The 19685-nt window shown below is 38.9% G+C and overlaps 1 protein-coding gene and 1 long non-coding RNA gene across 5 annotated transcripts in view; one reads left to right on the top strand and one right to left on the bottom strand.

Moving 5' to 3' along the window:
• Positions 1-412: 412 nt before the first annotated feature.
• On the top strand, positions 413-2538 carry LOC103470189 (uncharacterized). Its single transcript, XR_534467.1, has 2 exons — positions 413-455; positions 1368-2538. It is a non-coding gene; the product is annotated as an uncharacterized LOC103470189 (long non-coding RNA).
• The window catches only part of grid2 (glutamate receptor, ionotropic, delta 2), a 448080-nt gene continuing 430631 nt past the window's right edge, over positions 2237-19685 (bottom strand). For 2 of the 4 annotated variants that reach the window (XM_008418414.2, XM_008418415.2), the window contains 2 exons: positions 18019-18259; positions 2237-5388 (listed from right to left, as the gene is read on the bottom strand). In XM_008418414.2, coding sequence (XP_008416636.1) covers positions 4936-5388; positions 18019-18259 — 694 coding nt within the window. In that variant the 3' untranslated portion in view covers positions 2237-4935. Of the gene's footprint in view, positions 5389-7775; positions 8086-18018; positions 18260-19685 lie in introns of all 4 variants that reach the window. The other 2 variants (XM_008418417.2, XM_008418419.2) reach the window with 2 other exon arrangements.

Genomic DNA, 19685 nt, shown 5'->3' on the forward strand with positions numbered 1-19685 from the left:
CGGCTCATGGCGCTTTTATTGGGAAAATCGGCAACCTAAACGATGTGTCCAATGAGAGGCATCGTTTATTGTCAGTCAGATGGTTTTAAGAGAGAGACGCAAGCGTCGAAGCGGTACCTTTTACCAGGTACATGCCTCGAAGCCTGGCTTCCGGCTGTCCCATCACTGCTGCCGTCTCTGGTTGCTTTTGGTCGGGAGCGGAGCGAGTTCACGAATTATTATGAATCGTTTAATATTTCATCTTTATATAAATGACATTGCTATTATATGGAACGAATTACTCTATGATGCTAAAAATTACGTTGATTCATTGTGTTGTGCATATCTCCGAAGGCTGTGTGGGAGGATGGAACAGATAAATTCCTTTATTTTTTATCGGGAGAATGAATAGTTTCCACAGACTGTTCAAGATCCAAACTCAGTATTTTACATGTAGTTCCATCTAGGATAAAAATGTATGTTAATTTTACTATTCATCAATTACATAATGAATAGTAGAATTATATTATATAATGGCAATATGTGAATAATTATTTCTGCTGGTCACTTTTCAGATTGCAAACTCATCATCAGTAAATAAATGTTACGTCATTTCTAAGTCTTCATCTGGACTGAGATGTTCTAATAATTGCTCCTATTTATTAAATAAATTATGATGAATTGGGGCCCCAGTCATGAGGTGCCCCTGATGTAAGTTTCCATTAGCAATGTGATAAATGTCAGACTTTGCACCCATATAGAGATTTTTTGCTGTTGATTTACAGAGAAATTAGTGAAGGCAAGATTAATATCAACTCTCTAGCAGGCTGAGGGACGTTAATGCCAATTTTGTTTAATCTGTCCTTTTCTGCAAATCTCACAGCTTCATAGCTAACTGAGACCATCTACTTTAACTAGTGTGTTTTTTTCAATCTCTGGTTAACATTATTTCCCAACAAAACATAGTTCTAAAGCTGAAAAAGGGATATCCGAGATAACTGGAAAGGCTAAACAGCGCCACTGTCTGGTGAATAAAGGCTACTTCAGTATAATGCCCCAGTGAACTTGGGAGCATCTATCCAGTTGTGAACAGCAGTAAAACAGCCTTTGAAGTTATAAGAAATTTAAAAAGAGAGACCATGAAAATTTAAACCTTTTACTTATAAAATTATAACTTCAACAAAAGTGATTTAAAAAATGTTACAGATGATTTAATGTAAAAACAAAGCTACATTAACCTGGCAAACCATGTCGTAATTAGTAAAAACATCTTAAGTTCTTCTTGTGGAGAAAAGTCTTGTGTTTGATACCTTCTTGGACGTCTGAAGTTTGTTCCTCTTCAAGTTCAACTCATCCATTGATTTTATATACCTGCTTAATCTTTATAGAGCCACGAGGGGATTATGTGCCTCTTCATCAGGTCTTCCCCAAGCCAGTCGCCAGTCCAGAAGAGAAACACCTAAATATGCTGAGACAGACAAACATACAAACTCCACATTTAAAGGCTCCAGGCTGAGATTTTCATCTTGTTGTGAGGCAACAGCATTAAGAGCAACTCCACAGTGAAATCCTGGTTCAATTTACTTTGTCTGTATTAGCACCTAATCACAACAAACAGTGATCTTAGGGAACTACTATTAAAAACAAACAGGTCTGATTGAATTCCAGTCATATTAAGCAATCATTGAATTAATATTTGTTTAAAAAAAAAATCAAATTCTTCAAGACAAAATTGTGTTGGTCAGATATACAAACAGAAATTTGCATGCTAGACATTCCAGGTATTTTTTTTTGTGTGAACAATCTTGACAACTCAGATTACTTGCACTCTAGAAATCTGCATTATGTTATGTTTTTCTTGTGTGATACAATAATAATAATTATAGTTTGTGTTTGTAATGGAACAAAATGTTATAAAGTACAAAAAATAGGATTGCTACTGTAAAGGACTGTAACTGTGTGCACTTACCAGTGTAGTTTAATTTACCAGCAAGATATTTCTTGTAGAGTTAGGAAGAATCCAGGAGAATAAAAATTAAAAACATCTATTGACAAAGAGGAAAGGTTTCAGGTATAAAACAGTAATCCTTTGCCATATTGTTCATATAAAAACACATTACAATACAGTCATGTCTACAGTCTCTCTGTAAATTGCGTTTTTATTATGGGGAAAAAAAAACATGCTAAATGAGTCATTTGTCATTTTTGTCCCACTTTACTGGTTGTCCGGTAAGCAAACACAAGAAATACATCCCACTGTAGAAAACCTGTTTATTAGACAAATTATACACAGAAAGCTTTGCCACTTGTAACAGAGGCCCCAGTTTGTTTCGGTTTTTGAATATTATGCAACACATACAACAAAATAGGCCTATATTAAATACTGTACATCATAAATTCTGGAAAATTATCAAGTAAATCCTGTAGTTCTATGTAAGAAATCAAAAATGTTAACAGACAGCTAAGACAGCAAGTTTGTGCATGCTTTCTTTTTAGTGAACTTGCCAAGTTTTGTTATTTAGCCAGAAAAAAGAAGTCTGAATGATATGATTAAAACAACAAAAAAAACAAACAAAAAAAAAAACAAAAAAAAAAAAAGAAAGAAAGAAAAAGCAAACCATCGGTGTGACTGGTGTGTGTTTATGTTTACCATGGGCAGGACGGGGAGAACCAAAGGCAGTAATGTACCTGCTCAACTCAATACTAAAGCTCGACATGATATAGTCTTTTCCTTTTTGTTAAACAAAAATAGCATCAACATGTAAAATATACATTTTCATAATGTCTCTTTCATTTATACTAAATAAATCTTTTTAAACGTATGTGTCCTATTTGTCATTCAATAGCCCGACTGTATTCTAATAGAAGAAAAGAAACCCTAACGATGCTTGCTTCAAAACACTGTGGCTTGACTGAATTCTCTACACACAACAGTTTGCAGCTTTAGCTCAAAAAAAGATAAGAAACCAAAAACTTGCTCTAAACAACTAACATTACCAATTATTAATACAGTGTTAGTGAAATAAAAAGGTTTGGTTCCACCTCACCAACCTGCCCTCTAATCCACAAAGTAAACCACAAAAATGCTCCACTCCCACTGCCCACCAAAAAAAAAATGCACCTTAATGGTTTTGTTTTAATTAATTGGCACTTAAAAAACAAGTTATATAAATAGTACCTTTTCTGTGAAAAATATGAAATTGAAGTGTATTTTGGACTCACTAGGTTCTGATGATCACTGATCCTTCAGGGCATTGCCTCGGTCTCCATCTCTACAAAGATTTGCTGCTTCTCAATGTTTCCAGTACACAGCAGTGGTTTGGGGTTTCCTGGACGCTGGGAGGGGACAGCAAGCTGGCGGTCACACAAGGCTCGTACTGAAGACATTGTTGCAATGGCTTTGCCTCGAACACAGACTCTACTTCAATTCAGCACTTGAACCTGATAAGATGCAATTCATGATTCTTGGATGTGACATGACATTGCAGAGTGAGCTTTTATCTTCTAAACACCGGAGCAATGATAGCACTAAAAGGTTAATCAAAACAGAAAAAAATAAATAAAAAATCAAAGCGCAGAAATTTGAACGTGACAGGAAATCAGACTACAGCAATTGTTTAGCAGTTTTTCCAAAGTTTGCTCAGAGAGAAGAAATAAAAACAAGTAGACAGCTCAGAACAATGTGAAATTTTTTTGTACTTCCTGACCAAAACACATTCCACGCATTAAAATCTTTTTTTTTTCTCAAAACAAAACTCAATAAAAGACATATAATAAGCATAAGCTTTGTGAAGTCTTTCAGCTCGTCTTTTTTTTTTTTTCCCCCACTTTTTCAGCTGCTTTTTATGAATGTCCATTTCTCCTATACCTCAGAGTCTGGTCGGAGTATCTCACCTTGACTCAAAAAGCAGATAGCACAATACGGGTGAGCGAAAATAAAAGGTAAGATCTACATACAATCACTTACAGGTCTGTGGGCACTGGTACAGTGCAGAAGGATTGACAAAGAGTTTAATGTGCATCAAAGTGGTGAAAACAGTTTCAGGCTGATGCACCAAAAAATGGCAGAAGGACTTTAAAGATTGATGCACCAAAACTGGTGAGTTACAGTGTCACATTGTTACACTGTCATGGCATTTCAACAATTTTCACACTGATGCACCGTGGAGGCGTCAACATCTGCAAGGTCTTATGTCTCGGTCAGGCTCCGTCGCACGGATATCATCTTGGAATACCTTACATATTCAGAACCAAAGGCATTGATACAACAACACCAGTGAAGAGAACAATGAGTCCAGCCTCTCAAATAGTGGAAAGGCAGCATTAAACCAGAGATAGTTAATCCTCGATTTCAAGACAACGCCTTGTGGTTTGTTTTCATAATATTAATGCCTCATTTTTGCTAGCAGTCAAAACCCCTGAAAATTATTTCAAGGATAAAGACAGCTACAATTCTTCAACAATGGCAACTCTTGAGCTAACAAGGGGGTAGGTCTTGGTGTTAAACTAGTTTTTGACTAAACCCACCAAGAGGGTGTTCATACAGCAAAAAGTGTCAGGTCATTTCAGCAGTACATGAGAAAGTCCTCGTGTCAGAGAACTAAAACACATCAATAAAAAATAGGTCCCCTCTCAGATGTAACTCTCAAAATAATCCCCCAAACAATCACAACAACGACAACAATAAAGTAGAGATGCATTGTTTGTGGGAGGATGAAGAATACCCCTCCAGACCCTCCACCTTTTTCGTTTTTTTACCCCCCGCATACAAAATTAACACCTCTGGAAACCCGAGCAAAAACTAAAAACAGAAACAAATATTCCTGTTTACACATATATATATCCTCTGACATTTTAGCCTAGCCATGAAATATTTGTTCAACCACCCCATGACATACTCAGACTACCTCTTCCTCTTACTTCTCCTCCCAAACCAGCTATATCCATTGGAGCACCTCAAATGGAGGTGCCCCTGTCTGGATCGTTGCCGTATCCAAAATTGGGTCCTGGACCTGTTGGCTGGTAAGGAATGGAGGACATAGTTTTAATGGGACTGCGGAAGAAGCCACCATTTGGGGCCCTCTGCCTGAAGGGGCCCACCCCACCAGTTCGGTGGTCCTGAAGGGTGGTGCCGCCACCAAAACCAGAGGAAAACCCAGCTGCGGCTTTGGCGGACAGGCTGCGGCTCAGGGTCTGGATCTGCTCAGGGATAAAGGTGGTGGTAGTGATGTGTGTGTTGCGGAAGTCGCTGATCTGCTCGAGCGCCTGTCGTGCAGCAGGAAGTGCATCCATGTCAAGGGGGGTTAAATCAACGGAAGAGGTGGAGAACTGCTTGTGGGGGCTTTCGTCCTCGGTGCACAGGCTGTTAACCCTGCGGTGTAGGTGCTCCAGGTCGATCTCCTTATCGTCCTGCAGAGTTGGGAGGGTTGGAAAGAGGAGAAGAAAGAAGAGGAGGAGGTGACGATGACAAATGCAGGGAGAGTAGAGATCAATGGGAGGAAAAATTTATACATCAGTATGGGAGAGAAAGGATGAATTTGGATAAAAAAAGAATTGTAGGCAATGTTCAAGGAAGGATGGACAGAAGTAAAGAGAGAATATAGAAAGAGGGAGATGATGACAAAGAAAATTAGAGAGTAAAGTGTGGAGAATATACAAAGGAAGATAAAGACAGCATGGGGCAGAGTGAGGCATATAGTAGAGAGAGAGTGAATTTGGAGAACCAATGGGGTGTATTTGTTTTCAGCAACAAGGATGTAATCCATCCAACCAGTAAAAATAATATGTAATAATCAAGTTAAAACGAAAAGTGCAATAAAAGGCAAATGCAGATGAGGGGAGGGCAATTTAAAAAAGATAAAGTCAAAGTATTTGAGAAACCCAGCATGAAAATGTACATGACGTGAAAGAACAGCGTCAAACGATCGTTTGATGGTTACAGGGGGGAAAAAATGGACATGACAAGAAGTGGGGAGAGCAAAACAAGGAAGAGGGAGGGGGGAGGATGGAGGGAGGAATAGAGAAGCACACTCTGAGCTGTGGTCAGGATATTAACAAAAAGAAACATAAACACACTTCTACAAGGCCTTAAAGGGAGTGCAAATAGTCAGGAATGGACAGAGACGACACACTGCTGACATGCTGTGCGCTCTGCCATTCCAGTGTCTTGTTACTATTGAGCAAAGCTTGACTAACTACAAAACTTAGAGGTAACTTTGTAGATAAATACTCAACAGTTTCTCCTCACTACATTGCATCATGGCCTCTATCCGCAAAATATTCACTTGAGATTAACATTTCTCTTTCAAGTGAATTTTTTTCAGGCCATAATTCATTGTTGAAATTCTTATGTCTACAAATACAGTGATTTACATGTATTGCTGAACAATCGTAGCCATTCAAAGCACATAGATTGACTTAAGCTTTAAATAAATGTACTTTATCAGATAAATGAAACTTATTACAATTTACATTTATGACTATATTCACATATAACTTAACTACTGAAAGGCTGTAATGCTTAGTGAGAGGTGTTTCATGCTTTTACTACATAAGGAAAGGTGAGTATGAGTGCAGGGGGGTGGGGGGGTCAGTTTCCATTGAAATACAGGTGCATATAAAGTAGAAGTGGACTTGGGTCAACAATAGGAGGGATAAAAAGTTCAGTGAAGTGTTTCCAAAATTACATTTTTACATCTACCACACATACTTGTGGGGAACGTGCTTCTGGGATCCCAAGCTTTTTCTGTGAGAGGGTCTTGGAGGAAGGACTGGTCAGAGTGGGGTGACACAGGTTGGTTGGTTGGTTTGGATTTCACAGTGATAGTATTTGGGTAAAATCAGAAAGGTTTTTTTTTTTTTTTTTGAAGGTGGAAGCCACAAGATTGGGGATAAACAGAGATTTACTGACCGTTTTCCATCACATCTGTGGGGGTCTGTTCGGCTGAATTCTTTGGCCCTACTCACGAGCAGAGCAGGGGAACCAGCAGTGGGCCCTGCCCACCAGGTACCATCTAAATGAGACACCTTTGGAGGAAGGGGAGGACGGAGGGGCTGCTAATGTTTGTGTTTAAACTAGGCACGTTTGGAGTTTGGAGGAAAGAATTGTAAAGGAGAGGGATCGGCATCAGCACAAATAAAGGGAAGTGGAAGGTAGGATCGAATCACAAATGGTCATTCTGCCGTCCGTGAGAGGAAATGCAGGGGTGTCTATTAGGACTGAGCAATAGTGGCCTGAAGCAATAGAAGATTAAAGCAGTAAAACCTGAATACTTTTATAATATATCTCTCTTAAAGGTATATCTATATATATTAATCTGCAATGAAGTCCACTGTGATATTGAAGAAACATTAACCCTGAATCTGAGAATGATTAGAACCTCCCACATCTAATATTTACATACCCTGGTTCATTGTTAAAGGCAAAGGTTTAATTTGAAAAACGAAATGTTAAATTGATCACTAAATCTCTTTTGGCTTACATGTGCCTTTGTAATATAGAAGGTATATCTCATTACAAAGTTATCATGTTGTAAAAACCATGCGACTTCAACTGTCTGCTGGAGAAGGGCTCTCTTTGTCCAAACATGGAGAAAGCCCCCTCTAATGGCAGCAAGGCATTATTGCATATATAAGTCATCTGGCAACATGCCAGGTAAACAAACATTATTTTTTTTTTTTTTAAAGAGGTAATTCTGCTTCCAGCCTTGTAGCAAGTTTAGGTCTCATTTCCTGTCGTCAGACATCTCCCTTCAAATGATCATTCATGTACAATGTTGTCTTCAAGCTTTACTAACCAAGGGTTATATTTGTTATCTTCTATTGTATGTATAACCTTGGTGTGGGAGGTGAGGTGGTGAAGGTGGTCATTCTCATTTTGGGGGTGATCTCAGAGGGGTTGGTGGGTTCGTAGGAATGCTGCACGATTAGCGCGCAGGGAATGTCGCAGCATGCTGGGGGTTGGTAATGGGTGGCGGTGGAGCCAGCTGTGTTGGCCGTGTTGGAGGTCTGGTTCTGGGTCTGACCGCCCAACGAGAGGGGGTGCTCGTTGGGGCCGTGGGGACACGGATCGGCAGCTTGCATGGCAGATGGACCGTCCGCCTGTGCCTGGCATTGGTGCATGATGTGGAAAGTTTCAGCAAATTTGGGTTGAAAGGGGAGAGATGGAAAGGAGGATACAATGTGTAGGAGTTCACATGTATGTTTTGTGTGTATGTGTGTATGTGTGTATGAGAGGTGAGAAGATTAAAACCAGTCCAAACAAACAAACAAACAAAAAATAAAAAAAGCACAGGCAGACCAACAACAGCCGTGCCAAGACAGAAAAGGATGAGTGACGGACAAGATCAGGCAGATTGAAAGATGGCAGGGTGGACGGAAGAGAAGTAAATTGGAGAGACAGATGGGTGGAGGGGGAAGGGGTGAGCGAGAAGAAAGACATGGCAGTCAGTCAGCACACACGTTTAAGCAGGTCACTCTGTGTTGTGTCCTCAGAGAGAGACATTCACACAGTCGTTATATACCTGGAAAGGGGAGATGTTTAAATGCCATTTTGTATTGCTCTCTCTCCCCCTCGCCCGCTACACCCCTCAACACAGAGTACTTATCTAAAAGAACAAAACAAAAAGGCAATATGAGAGCTTTGAGCCACAGTGACACAGTTCATTCAGTAGAGTTAGAATGAGAAGAGCTGGCTTTTTTAAAAAAAATTCAAGTCCTAAAAGGTTAGAATTAGCTTTTGCACGTATCAATAAAAGACTTGCAATTAATAAACAAAGCACACAAGAAGTCCCAGCTCTCCACAGACTAAATCTACATGGACTATATGAGATATAAGATATGGTCAAATCCACAAATGTTTTCATTATGGAAGAGTTCTGAAAGTAATGAGTAATAAAGTTACATTTTTTTTTGTATAAATCTTTTAGAGGACACTAACAGAACTCTTTCATAGCAACCTCTGGTTGAACACACACACACACATATATATATATATATATAAATATAAATATACAGGCCAAGGAGTTAGAAAAATAGCCACTCAGAATGAGACAAGGATCATCTAAAAATTGCTCATCCAGAGTGTAAGGAGCATCTCAACAGAGAAAAAGTGAAATCAACCAATCTGCTCTAGCACACAGCCCCCTCCAACACACACCTAAAGTCAATTCAGATGTTTTTGAGCACATCAAAGGTGAGTTACTTTTAAGATAAATGATTTCATAAAAGTAGTCTGGCATCAATAAACACTGTGCAAAAATGTAAGATTGTATATTTTGCTTCCAAAGAGTTGGGGGTCTTTGTAACCTTTGTGACTGAGATTCAATGTTTACTAAGCATGTCTTTATGTTTATTATAAAGACTATTTAGTCTAATCCCTGTATCATGAGAACATGTCCTGCACACATGTGTTTTCTCAACTATGCAACATTTAAACACGCTTTACTGTTGTATTTTCATTTATTTAAAGCTCCCATTGATCGGAGCCCCCGAACCCCAACAACAGAGATGAATGTAACTTTGGAAATCCCAGTTTTAGCAGCAAAATACGATTTTTATCTTCTAAAAAAACAAAAACTTTTCTTTGGTATTTTTCAGAGTCAAAAAAAAGAGATGGAAACCTATTGTGTTCATGTGACAGGCTACGACTGTGGCTAAAACTGTGCATAAATACACAGTTTTTGTGTGAATCATTGAAGACTTTTCCATTGTAACTGGTTCATCGCTTTATGTTTTTAAAGTCATATTACTAACACCAAAATGAATCACAGCTTAGCATTAAATGACTTAATCAAGCAAACAAACAAGCAATTTGGCTTATGTTCAGGTGCAGGCTTGAAAGTGAGTGAATGAGCAGCTAATCACCAAAGAAAAACTGAAAGAATTGAAGGTCATATGAAACTGGACTCCCTGAAAGCACAGAGTAAAGAAACCAGGAATGAATGAGGAAATTATATTTAGAGTACAAAGGTTGTCATATTTCTTCTCAAAGATCCCGAAATAGCTCAAATAACCTTTTCCTTCTTTGTGCAATACCCTTTTCCAACATTCCTCCAAACTTCTTGTTAATAGTATCCATGTTAGCTAACTCTGTGTGTGTGTGCATATCCTGCGAGTGTTGATGCAAACTGTCCACACCAAGAAGCAGGCCCAACCATTCCACAACACAGAAGCACAGCACAGACACAAACATTGTCACATCGCTAAAGGTTAAAAGCAGGTAGCACAGCCTTGTAGCAAACATCATGAATGCAGAGGCATGTACAGACATAAACACAATGTGCATGATTTAGTTAGATTTGGAACAAACACAGAGACACAAATAGCTCATTTGTATTAGAAGTGAAACAGAGGTTTGTGGGTTATGTATGCAGAAAGCGTGTATGCATGGAAGCGTGTAGAGTATGGGGCAGCATACATTTGACCTGATGATCCAATGGATAAATGCAGTCATGATTCTTTGCACTGACTATGAAATAAAAGTAAAATTACGTTCATCCTACACTGTGGATCTTGTTCACTAAGAGAGTAATACAACCTCATTCTACATTGGGGCAGTGAAGAGAAGGGATGGGCACGAATGGAAATCTGCCAGTTGCTTAAAAGAAAACTAAATAGAGAGCAAAGATTCCAAGAATGAGCTCCGTGGCATGGGATATTTTGTTTTTGTATTTATTACACCAGTGCAAGCCTGAAATGATGGAGTCTGAGTGTTTAATATTTGGCCGTAATGATGCATGTGCATGCAGGTGTGAGGGCAAGCTCGCTGGTGTGTGTAACAGCTAAGAGTGGCGATACAGAGATTGAGAATCCGTCATCTTCAGGGAGGAAAATGATACGTCTCTGACTGCCTAATTGGAAATCATTAGCACCGTAATTGCAGCTCTTTGTAAACAGTCCAACATTTTGTTCAACAAACATCTGCAAAAGGTTGGGGGAAACCCATCTGATAATCATACTGACAAAACTACTTACAGAGTTTATCCATCTTGTTAAAGGTTTGTGAATTTACTGAAAAAAAAACAAAAAAATAAAAACAAAACTTGCGGACAAGCAAGCACCAAATAATCCATCAACTTCCTTATTGAAATACTTTATATACGGTCTTTTACTCTACTGGATGAAGTAGCTCACAGAGCTGGAGCACTGAAAGCAGTCATCATGCCAAGCTTGAGCTCCAAGTACATCTTTCAGGTGCTTGTGCATCATATTAAGCCAAGTTTTCCAGAGCCAGTGCATAAACTCCAGGTTGACAGCCTTCCTATTTTATTCAAGGCTTGTAAAACCACACAGAGAGCCATATGCTCTTGGCTCAGTGCAGTGATCTTAAGTGGCTTCAGCATTTGCAGAGACAGTGCTGTGAGTGGCATCTAGTTCTCTGTTTGAACTGACAGAGAGAAAAGCATCTGGTAAGTTAATTACACGCTTTATGGTTTCCTTTACATTATTACCTTTTGGAAGCAAGATGACTTTAAAACAGGCCTACTCTTCTGGCCCCGACTAAAGCCAAACTGCATACAGAGTCAGTGATTTCCGCAGTTAATAAATTACTGCATATACAATTTACCTTATTAGTTGCTTTGAAGCTGATTTAGAACTGCCTCAACCCCCGTCTTTGAGCCAGGACATATTCGAGTGGTCCTGTTTGACTAGCTCATTTTATGCTCCCATCCACCATCTTTGCAGATGGTTACACATCTGAAATAACTTGCACAGATGGTGATTTGAGCATCAGGTAGTACATTCTCGCTGCTATTAGATGTGAATCAGCAGTTTTATACAGCAAAAATATTTATACCCTGAATCCTAAACTTGAATGTATCTCATGAAATTATGCATGGTTTTCAATATTTTGGGCAAATAAAGTTCTGAAAAGCATAGCCTGGATATGCAATCAGCTGTTATAGTCAGTACTTAGTAGAACCACCTTTTGGCTTCAGTTCCAGCAGGAAGTATTTTGATCTCAAATAGTTTTCCTCAAACAGAGACAAAATTTTTTGACAACTTTCTTTTGCAAAATTGATCAAACTGAGTAAGAATGAATGGAGTGTGTCTGTGAACATCAGCTTTGAAGTCCTACAAATCTATGAGACCTTCGCAGAACAACTGGATTCTTGGTTAAACTTAAGTGGAATATTTTCACCAGTTAAGTGACTTCTAAAAGCAATTTTATTTTGCTTCAGGGTATAAGACTAATGGGGCTGAATACAAATGTTACTTTTAAGATTTTTATTTGTATAAAACTACACAGTTATTCACTATTGTATGTTGCCCTATTACATAAAATAAATCCCCCAAACACATTGGCCAGACTGGTTGTATCATAGGAATATGTGCAAAAGTTCAAGGAAGTTCAACGAGACTTGGCATGAAACAATAAAACTGTAGCCAAAGCAAAAATATATCCGTAAAGTGAATTGTCCTGAACTTGCTTTTATCAGATGAGTGATAGAATTTCAGGCTTTCAGGACTAGATGAAGTATTTCTTGCTCTGAAACAATCACTATTTAATTAAATGAGTTACAACATTTAATTTCCCTTTGGGATCAATAAAGCATTTTTGAACTGAACAGAATTAAAAACATACTTTTTTTAAAATGCTGAGAACATGAATAATGTTATATAATGATATAGAAATGCTCACAGCGTACAGTTGTGGACAGCATCTTCACAAAGCATTTCATGTTACTCACTCTGTCGTGACAAATGTTCACAGCAGTTGTGCAGCCAGTGGAAATGGAGACTTTGCGAGAGGAGCTCAGATTTCACTGCATGAAGTGTGTGTGCTTGCTGGATTGTGGATTGTCTGAATGCTGCTCTGGTTTGATGCGGCCCGGATGGCTCCCATGTGGGCAAAGCGGAGGTGGGACAGGTTTTTAGATCTAGTTTAATCATGCGACGAGCCCTTCTGGCTCGGTGGTTGCTCTCAGGAAACCGCTGTGTGTGCCAACATCAGTCGATAGGTCAGAGCTGTGGTAGGGTGGAGGGTGTATGTCACGGGTCAGTCATCAAAAACAACCTCTGACTGAGCCAACATCATTTTCACCATGGGAGCACAAAGGGGAGCATTTATAAAACTGGATTAAAAAAAGCATATTTGTTCATTTCTTATATAAGTATATATATGTGCTAATTTCATACATATATGGAATTGTATCCCCTACAACACAGACAGCACAATAATGCTGTCTGTCAATAATGAGCATCGCACATACTGATGGAGGATGCATGTGGAATTCTAAAATAGGAACTGTATCCACATGTAGCTCCCAAATCAATACCAGTGATTTTCCTCTCCTTAACTGCCTGCTACCTTGATGTGCAAAACCTTGAACAAGAACTACAAAAAGAATCAAAGACTAGCACCATTTAAATCCCTGCTGTCCCTTCCGTTCACTGACGAGGCTCCACTCCCGCGCTCAGTCTGGGGTTGATTCCGCTGGCTGCTCTTCCTGGTTAATGAAGATAGCAGGGGGCGGGTGTGTTTGTTTGTGTTGAAGTCGAGCCACACTGTGCTTAACATGACTTTGGGTTCAAGCGAAGGTTTGGTGTCTTTGTGCCTGCTCAGTGGCAGACACGACTACTGGTCTGAATGACAGATTAAAGCTGTAAACAGAGCAGGGGGCTGCAGGTGGGGGGTATATGGTGTATTTATGCGTGAAGGGGGAAAAAAAAAACTGCAAACAAGGAGATGATGGCAGGCAGTTGTATGCTAGAGCTGCATATGACGAAATGTAAAATACTGACCTTTTTTCTTCTCTTACAAACATTGAACTACCATCCATCAATATGTATAAGTAGAATTTAGGTTAGCTGAATAGGAATTTAAACTAAAGTTAACCACTAGGAGAATCTCGGGAAAACAGATACATAGTAGGTGTCATTTGGCAAAGATGTACAAGAAATAATAATCTTACCGCAGGTTGACAAGTTACAACACCAAAGAAAAGGTTAAAACTGACTAAACAAATAGTTAGGAGAATTACAATTAAAGGTCAAGCACCAGATACTGGGCCGGTGTGCCTTGACCAGATAAGAGTAGGGTCTGCTGTAAAATGAAGGCATGTGAAAATCATCTGACACTCAAGTGTTTTCTTCCAAAACCTTGGAAAACTTTGTTAAGAGTTCAAGGCTGCAGGAGCTCAAACAAGAAGAATTTACCATCAGGAGAAATTAAATAAAAAGCTTGTGGATCTCACCTGAAAACTGAATTTAGGTTATTAATTCAGCAGGATAGTGAACATGTGGAAATCAACACAGAAATAGTTCAACAGACACCAAATCAATCTTCTTTCATGTCCACCTCAAGACTCTACATTTCATTTTTATAGAAAAGCTTTTAGACGAGCTGAGGAAAAACAACTTAAGAGAGAACTCAGGAGCCTGAACTGTCTGATCATGCAGAAAGAAATGGTCAAATATTGCTCTCTGTAGATGCTAAAACCGTGTAAGATGTTATACCAGGAACTAAGCGCCGTTCTATTGTATAAAATTTTGAGTATGTGGGTACTAATAGCTGTGCAATCAGTTAGTTTAGAAACACAAACCTTTTCTTAACATGTCTTTTGTTCTAAGTAATAAACGGCCTCAATCTAAATGATTGATATGTATATGCTATTCAGTGTGTATGTTGCTGGAATAAAAGCTAACATTTAAAATCCACATGTGCTGCAAATGAAATTGAGTTTTAAATAGATGAATAGCCAAACAACCCCAAGGACATTTAATAAAGATACCCACATTCCTGATCCTTTCCAAGCAGAAGCAGATTATTCCTTAGACTGCAATATGGAAGGAAGAAGAAAAACTTCCACGTGATTTGTCAGAGTCCTGTGCCCACTAAAGTGATCAGATCTTATAAAATGTATCATTCAAGTCACAAACCCAACATTTGGTGGCAACAGCAAACAAATGCAATTTCAGCTTGCTGTGTATTTGTGCACTTAACGTCAAAGGGCTGCTTTAGTCTCAACAGCAAAAATCACTGAAGGATTCACCTACATTTCAGAAGCTGTAGTAAAGTCATCTTGCAATGTTTTATTTTATTTTTTTTATGATTTACTGGACCCCACTTATTTAATCATTTGTAACGAAAGGATAATAGAGTTTTCCTGCTGAAACTTTCTCCTAAATTACTTTCCAGATGACTGGGGTTATTGGTCTTTAATAATGAAAAGTAACCTGATCGGTCGTTAAATCATCCTCGGCAAAGTCGCAATTTCCATCTCTCATCTTTGTGTAATTTTTCAAAATTAATGTTCATGTCACTTACAATCACCGAAAAAAACAAAACAAAGATTAGATGGAGCATATTTCTAGTACTTGTTTTTAGAAGATAGGATCAAAACGAGACAATTAAAAATGATGTATGTGTGTGTGGTCGTGAATATTTACCCTCTTTAAGCCTCAAAATCAGTAATAAAGGCTGTTGGACCATTCAGAGCCCCTTCTCCCTGATTGACAGTGCTATTGGAATTAGGACCGGCAGTTCAATAAAAAGGGAGGAAACGCTTCCTCATTAATTCTCTTAAGCCATTATCCTCAATTTAACCTCGACCTGCCTTTATCAAACTGCTTCCTACGAGGGGGAAAAAAAGCAATTGTTTGAAGCGGAAGTAATTCACCTGATGGCAAACACATTTTCCGCAAAAAATTAATCTGTGCTGCTTCATGTGCTGGTCCAATTTGTTGCAGTCACATAAATGATTAACTCTAAACCAGAAGTGAAAATATTATTTCATACATAATTACGTCCTTTTGAGTCTCTCACTGGCATGCTGTGCATATCAAATCTGTGACACTTTTGTGCAATTTTGAAGTTTTGATTAAAGTTATTAACGTGAACCCGTTTTCGCCCTCTGTGTTTTGGTAAACATAGCAGTGGGCCTGGGGGGTAAATAAAAATAGTTGGTGTTAGAGGATGAATGGAGGCAGGTTTAAGTGGCTTTTAGATATTTATTTTCCCCCCTCTGGTTCAAATAAGGACAAACTTAGAAAACAAACTTAAAAAAAACATAATTTAAAAAAACTGATGAAAAGGGTTGAGGCTTGTGCTGGTACGACATAAAGAAGAGCAACTCAACATGCAACTATTTGGCTTCCTTACTGAAAACATCACCGATGACAGAATGATGCAGCTAATACAGCTACTGCATCACAGCGGACACAAGGCTTCCTACCAGAGGAAGATGTTACCGGAGTTATTTTGATTGCTTCAAATGACGTCCCTGCTGAGGTGATCATCAGTACATAGCCTGATTAGGTGTTTCACGTGGTGCAGCTGCTAATTTACGACGACGGAACGCTGCCGCTGTTTTGGGAGGGACAGACGTTGATATAGACGTCTATGTTTAACACAGTGACTCAGTAGTTTTGACTCTTGCTATGTTCCGCAGCACTCCAACAGGCCCTCGGGCTGCTTTGTATTCTACTTTTAAAGTTGCCCGCGTCCGCGATTCTCATACAACCACAGTCTGCGCCTAACACATACAGGGTTGATTAATTTGTTTGCACTCGCATCGTTTCAGATTAGTCAACACATTAACAACACTACTAATTAAACTCTGAAAGAAGGTGGCATTTTGCAAGAAACTACTTATTATAACTTGATGTTGAAAAACTGGGAGATAAACGATGATGATTTAAAACTGTCAGCTGAAAATAACGACCTCCAATGCTCAATTTAGGGGTGTTAAATAATCAGTGGGAAAAGATGCATATGTGGCATGATGAATACGATTGTCTCATCTGCTGTGCTACATATTTGCTTTGACAAATCATTGCCAGATAGTGATGTAATGAGAATTTAAAAAAAGGGGAAACGCATAACTTAAAAAAAATTAACTCTTTCTCCAATTAGGTTCAGTTAAATTTGTCGCTTAATTCACTTAGACCCATATTAGTTTGCTTTTGGCAGAGGGAGCCCCTTCAGTTAATCACTTTGATAATTTCATGATAACTCTAGTGAACAAACAATTAAAATTAAGAACATGACAGCACCCTCTCTGAACTGACTGTCTCAACAAGATTGGGGGATTGTTTTGGAACGTGAACTTAATCCTCTGACTTTGTTTCCACGAGTACATGAGATCAGCCCCTGGCATGTCAGTGAAGAGCAAATATAGAGCTTGGAGGGTATTAATGTGTAATGATGTTTCTCAAAAAAAAAAAAAAGTTCAGGAGAAGGAAGGCTGAAGGTTTCTTCAAAAAATTCTTAATGTTTTTTGTGTTTTACCTCATGCTAGATCAACAATTACAGTAGTTGCTTATAAGAAGCTGGAAATTGTCCACTCATGTATTCTCCCCATCATTTTCTAACTTTCTTTTGACCAATATCCCCTTTGAATTACCTAAAGTCTTAAAAAAATATGTCTAGCCTTTGAAGTTGTTCTTCTGTCACATAGCAATTTTGTTTTGCAGCGTGTTTTACTGTGATTTTATGTAATAGACCAACATAAATAACTGTAAAACAGGAGGAAAAATTCAGAAAGTTTACCAGGTGTCATTCAAACAAAAATTAAAAGCATGGAAGGCATTTGCAGCACGTCTTCACTAATTTTGCATATCTGGAGACTGAAAACTTTGCCAATTCTTCTTTGTGAAATAGGTCAGACTGACACTGGTTAAATGTAGAGCTTCTGCAAACATTGATTTGCAGCTGTGCCATATCGTTATATTTCTCAGGCGATGCTCTAAACTCCTCCACACTTTTCTTATAGCCCTTTCCTGGTGAGATCCTTGGTCTTCAAGATGCCATTTATTTACTATAAGTTCTCTAATAAAGCCCCACGGCCTTCATGGAGCAGCTGTACTCACGCAGATATTAAATAATGTATTTTTTCTCTTGAACTTCACAATTATTTGTATTGGTCAATGACATACCATCCCAATGAAAAACATTGCATTTTCTTCAGATTCAATCTTTATGACTTCTTTTTTTTTTTTTTTGGGCAAGCCTATTTTTTTCTTTTCACACCAAATGATCTGAAGTATTCCTTGGACTACGGTATCACTCCTTTTTAAGGTCATCCTCTCCCATACCTCCTTGGAGGGAACTCTAGATCCCTTCCGCCGTGACCACCAGCTTTCCACCATAGCAATGAGGCAGGAGAGAACCACGCCGGCTGCCAGGACGCAGAAAACTCCGGCAAAGCTGTGGATGTCGAGCGCGTTGCCACGCTGCCGCGTCTGGTCTGAGCTGTAGAGGTCACACGGGCTGTCTTTGGGCCACCACTTGAGTTTCAGGATGTCCATGTCGCCATTCTGTTGGAGTTCCAAGATTCTGGGAGGCAGGGAAGAAATGGAAGTGTATATGAAGAGAACCAATAGAGACTAAAATCAAGCCTATTTTGAAAGAAAACACCAGCTTTCTATTGCAACAAACAATGCACAGAAGTGAATAAGCAAGCAGCAGAATTCAGATTAAAAGTAATCAAGTAATTGATGGGACTTGAGCTGCATTTTTATGATTAGAGTGGCAAAAACGGCCAGGGAAAATAAATTATCTGCATGAATCATCTGCACAACACCCAACACTGCAGCTTTGACTGCAGCTGTTGCAACTCCTCTCCACCATTTGATGGCAGTGTTGAACAGCTGAAATTCCCCAGGATCCCCCCCAATACCCATATTGGGCTGTCAAACTCATTATGGCTAACATTAATATGTTTTGCAGCACAGCACAAGTACGCTGCCACAATGTCATTACGCAGCTTAGCTTTAGTCACACGATTGATGGCTTCAGAGAGGATACAGCTCAGAGGTTGATGGGGTCCCTCTGCTAGCCTTCAGTTTATTATTTAACTGGGTTGTTCGTTTTGGTTTTCAGGAGAGCTGCAGATGCAGACACTCGGAGAACAGCTTACATTTAATAGGAGATCTGACATGAAGCGGAGAGTGGTACATGAAAAAAAGGGAACACATAAAATGAGAAAAGAAGAATATAATGCCCTCACAGACGCATTCATAATAATACAGACGGCTATAATCCAGTGTGAGCAAGTGAGCCAGCACACTGGCTGTTAATGCACAAAGGGAGACGCACTCTAAGACATGAAGTCACGAACTTGATTGCATAAATGTCCAAGCAAACCTAATAAGGATTCTTCCACGTTCTCATCAATGATTTGCAAAACTTCCTGGGAGCGCATTCCTCCCTTAGTTGCAGTAACAAAAAGAAAAAAAAAACTAACAAAAAAAACAAACTGATCTGTACTCTTTACTTTGTTTTTCAGCTTATGCAAAGCGGAAAATCAGCAAATGCAAACAAACCCTGCAGCCATCTCATTTATTCACAACAACTGGAAAAACATGGATCATTTTGACATGAATCAGACTCAACCTGCCACTTTAGAATCAAAACAGTCTCATTCAGAAATGTAATTTTATCACTTCATAAGCTTTGCTGTGTGGGGAAACAACATGATTAAAACAGAAAATTCATCATAATATTGATTGTGTTTTGCTTGAGTTTTGAGTAGATTAACTCACAGAGGTGTGTTTATGATCTTTCTATTCAATATTCCCAGATGAAGAGCCAGAGTGATCTGCATTGTCAGTAATAATGATAAAGCCAATAGAAAGTATATTAAGGGTTGTGCTGTTAAGATACTGGAACTGAGACTCAGCCAGGGCCAGTCAGTCATCCATCCATCTTTCCCACTCTCCATCCATCCATCCATCCATCCATCCATCCATCCATCCATCCA

This window comes from Poecilia reticulata, linkage group LG9 (assembly GCF_000633615.1).
Source record: "Poecilia reticulata strain Guanapo linkage group LG9, Guppy_female_1.0+MT, whole genome shotgun sequence".
NCBI lineage: Eukaryota > Metazoa > Chordata > Actinopteri > Cyprinodontiformes > Poeciliidae > Poecilia > Poecilia reticulata.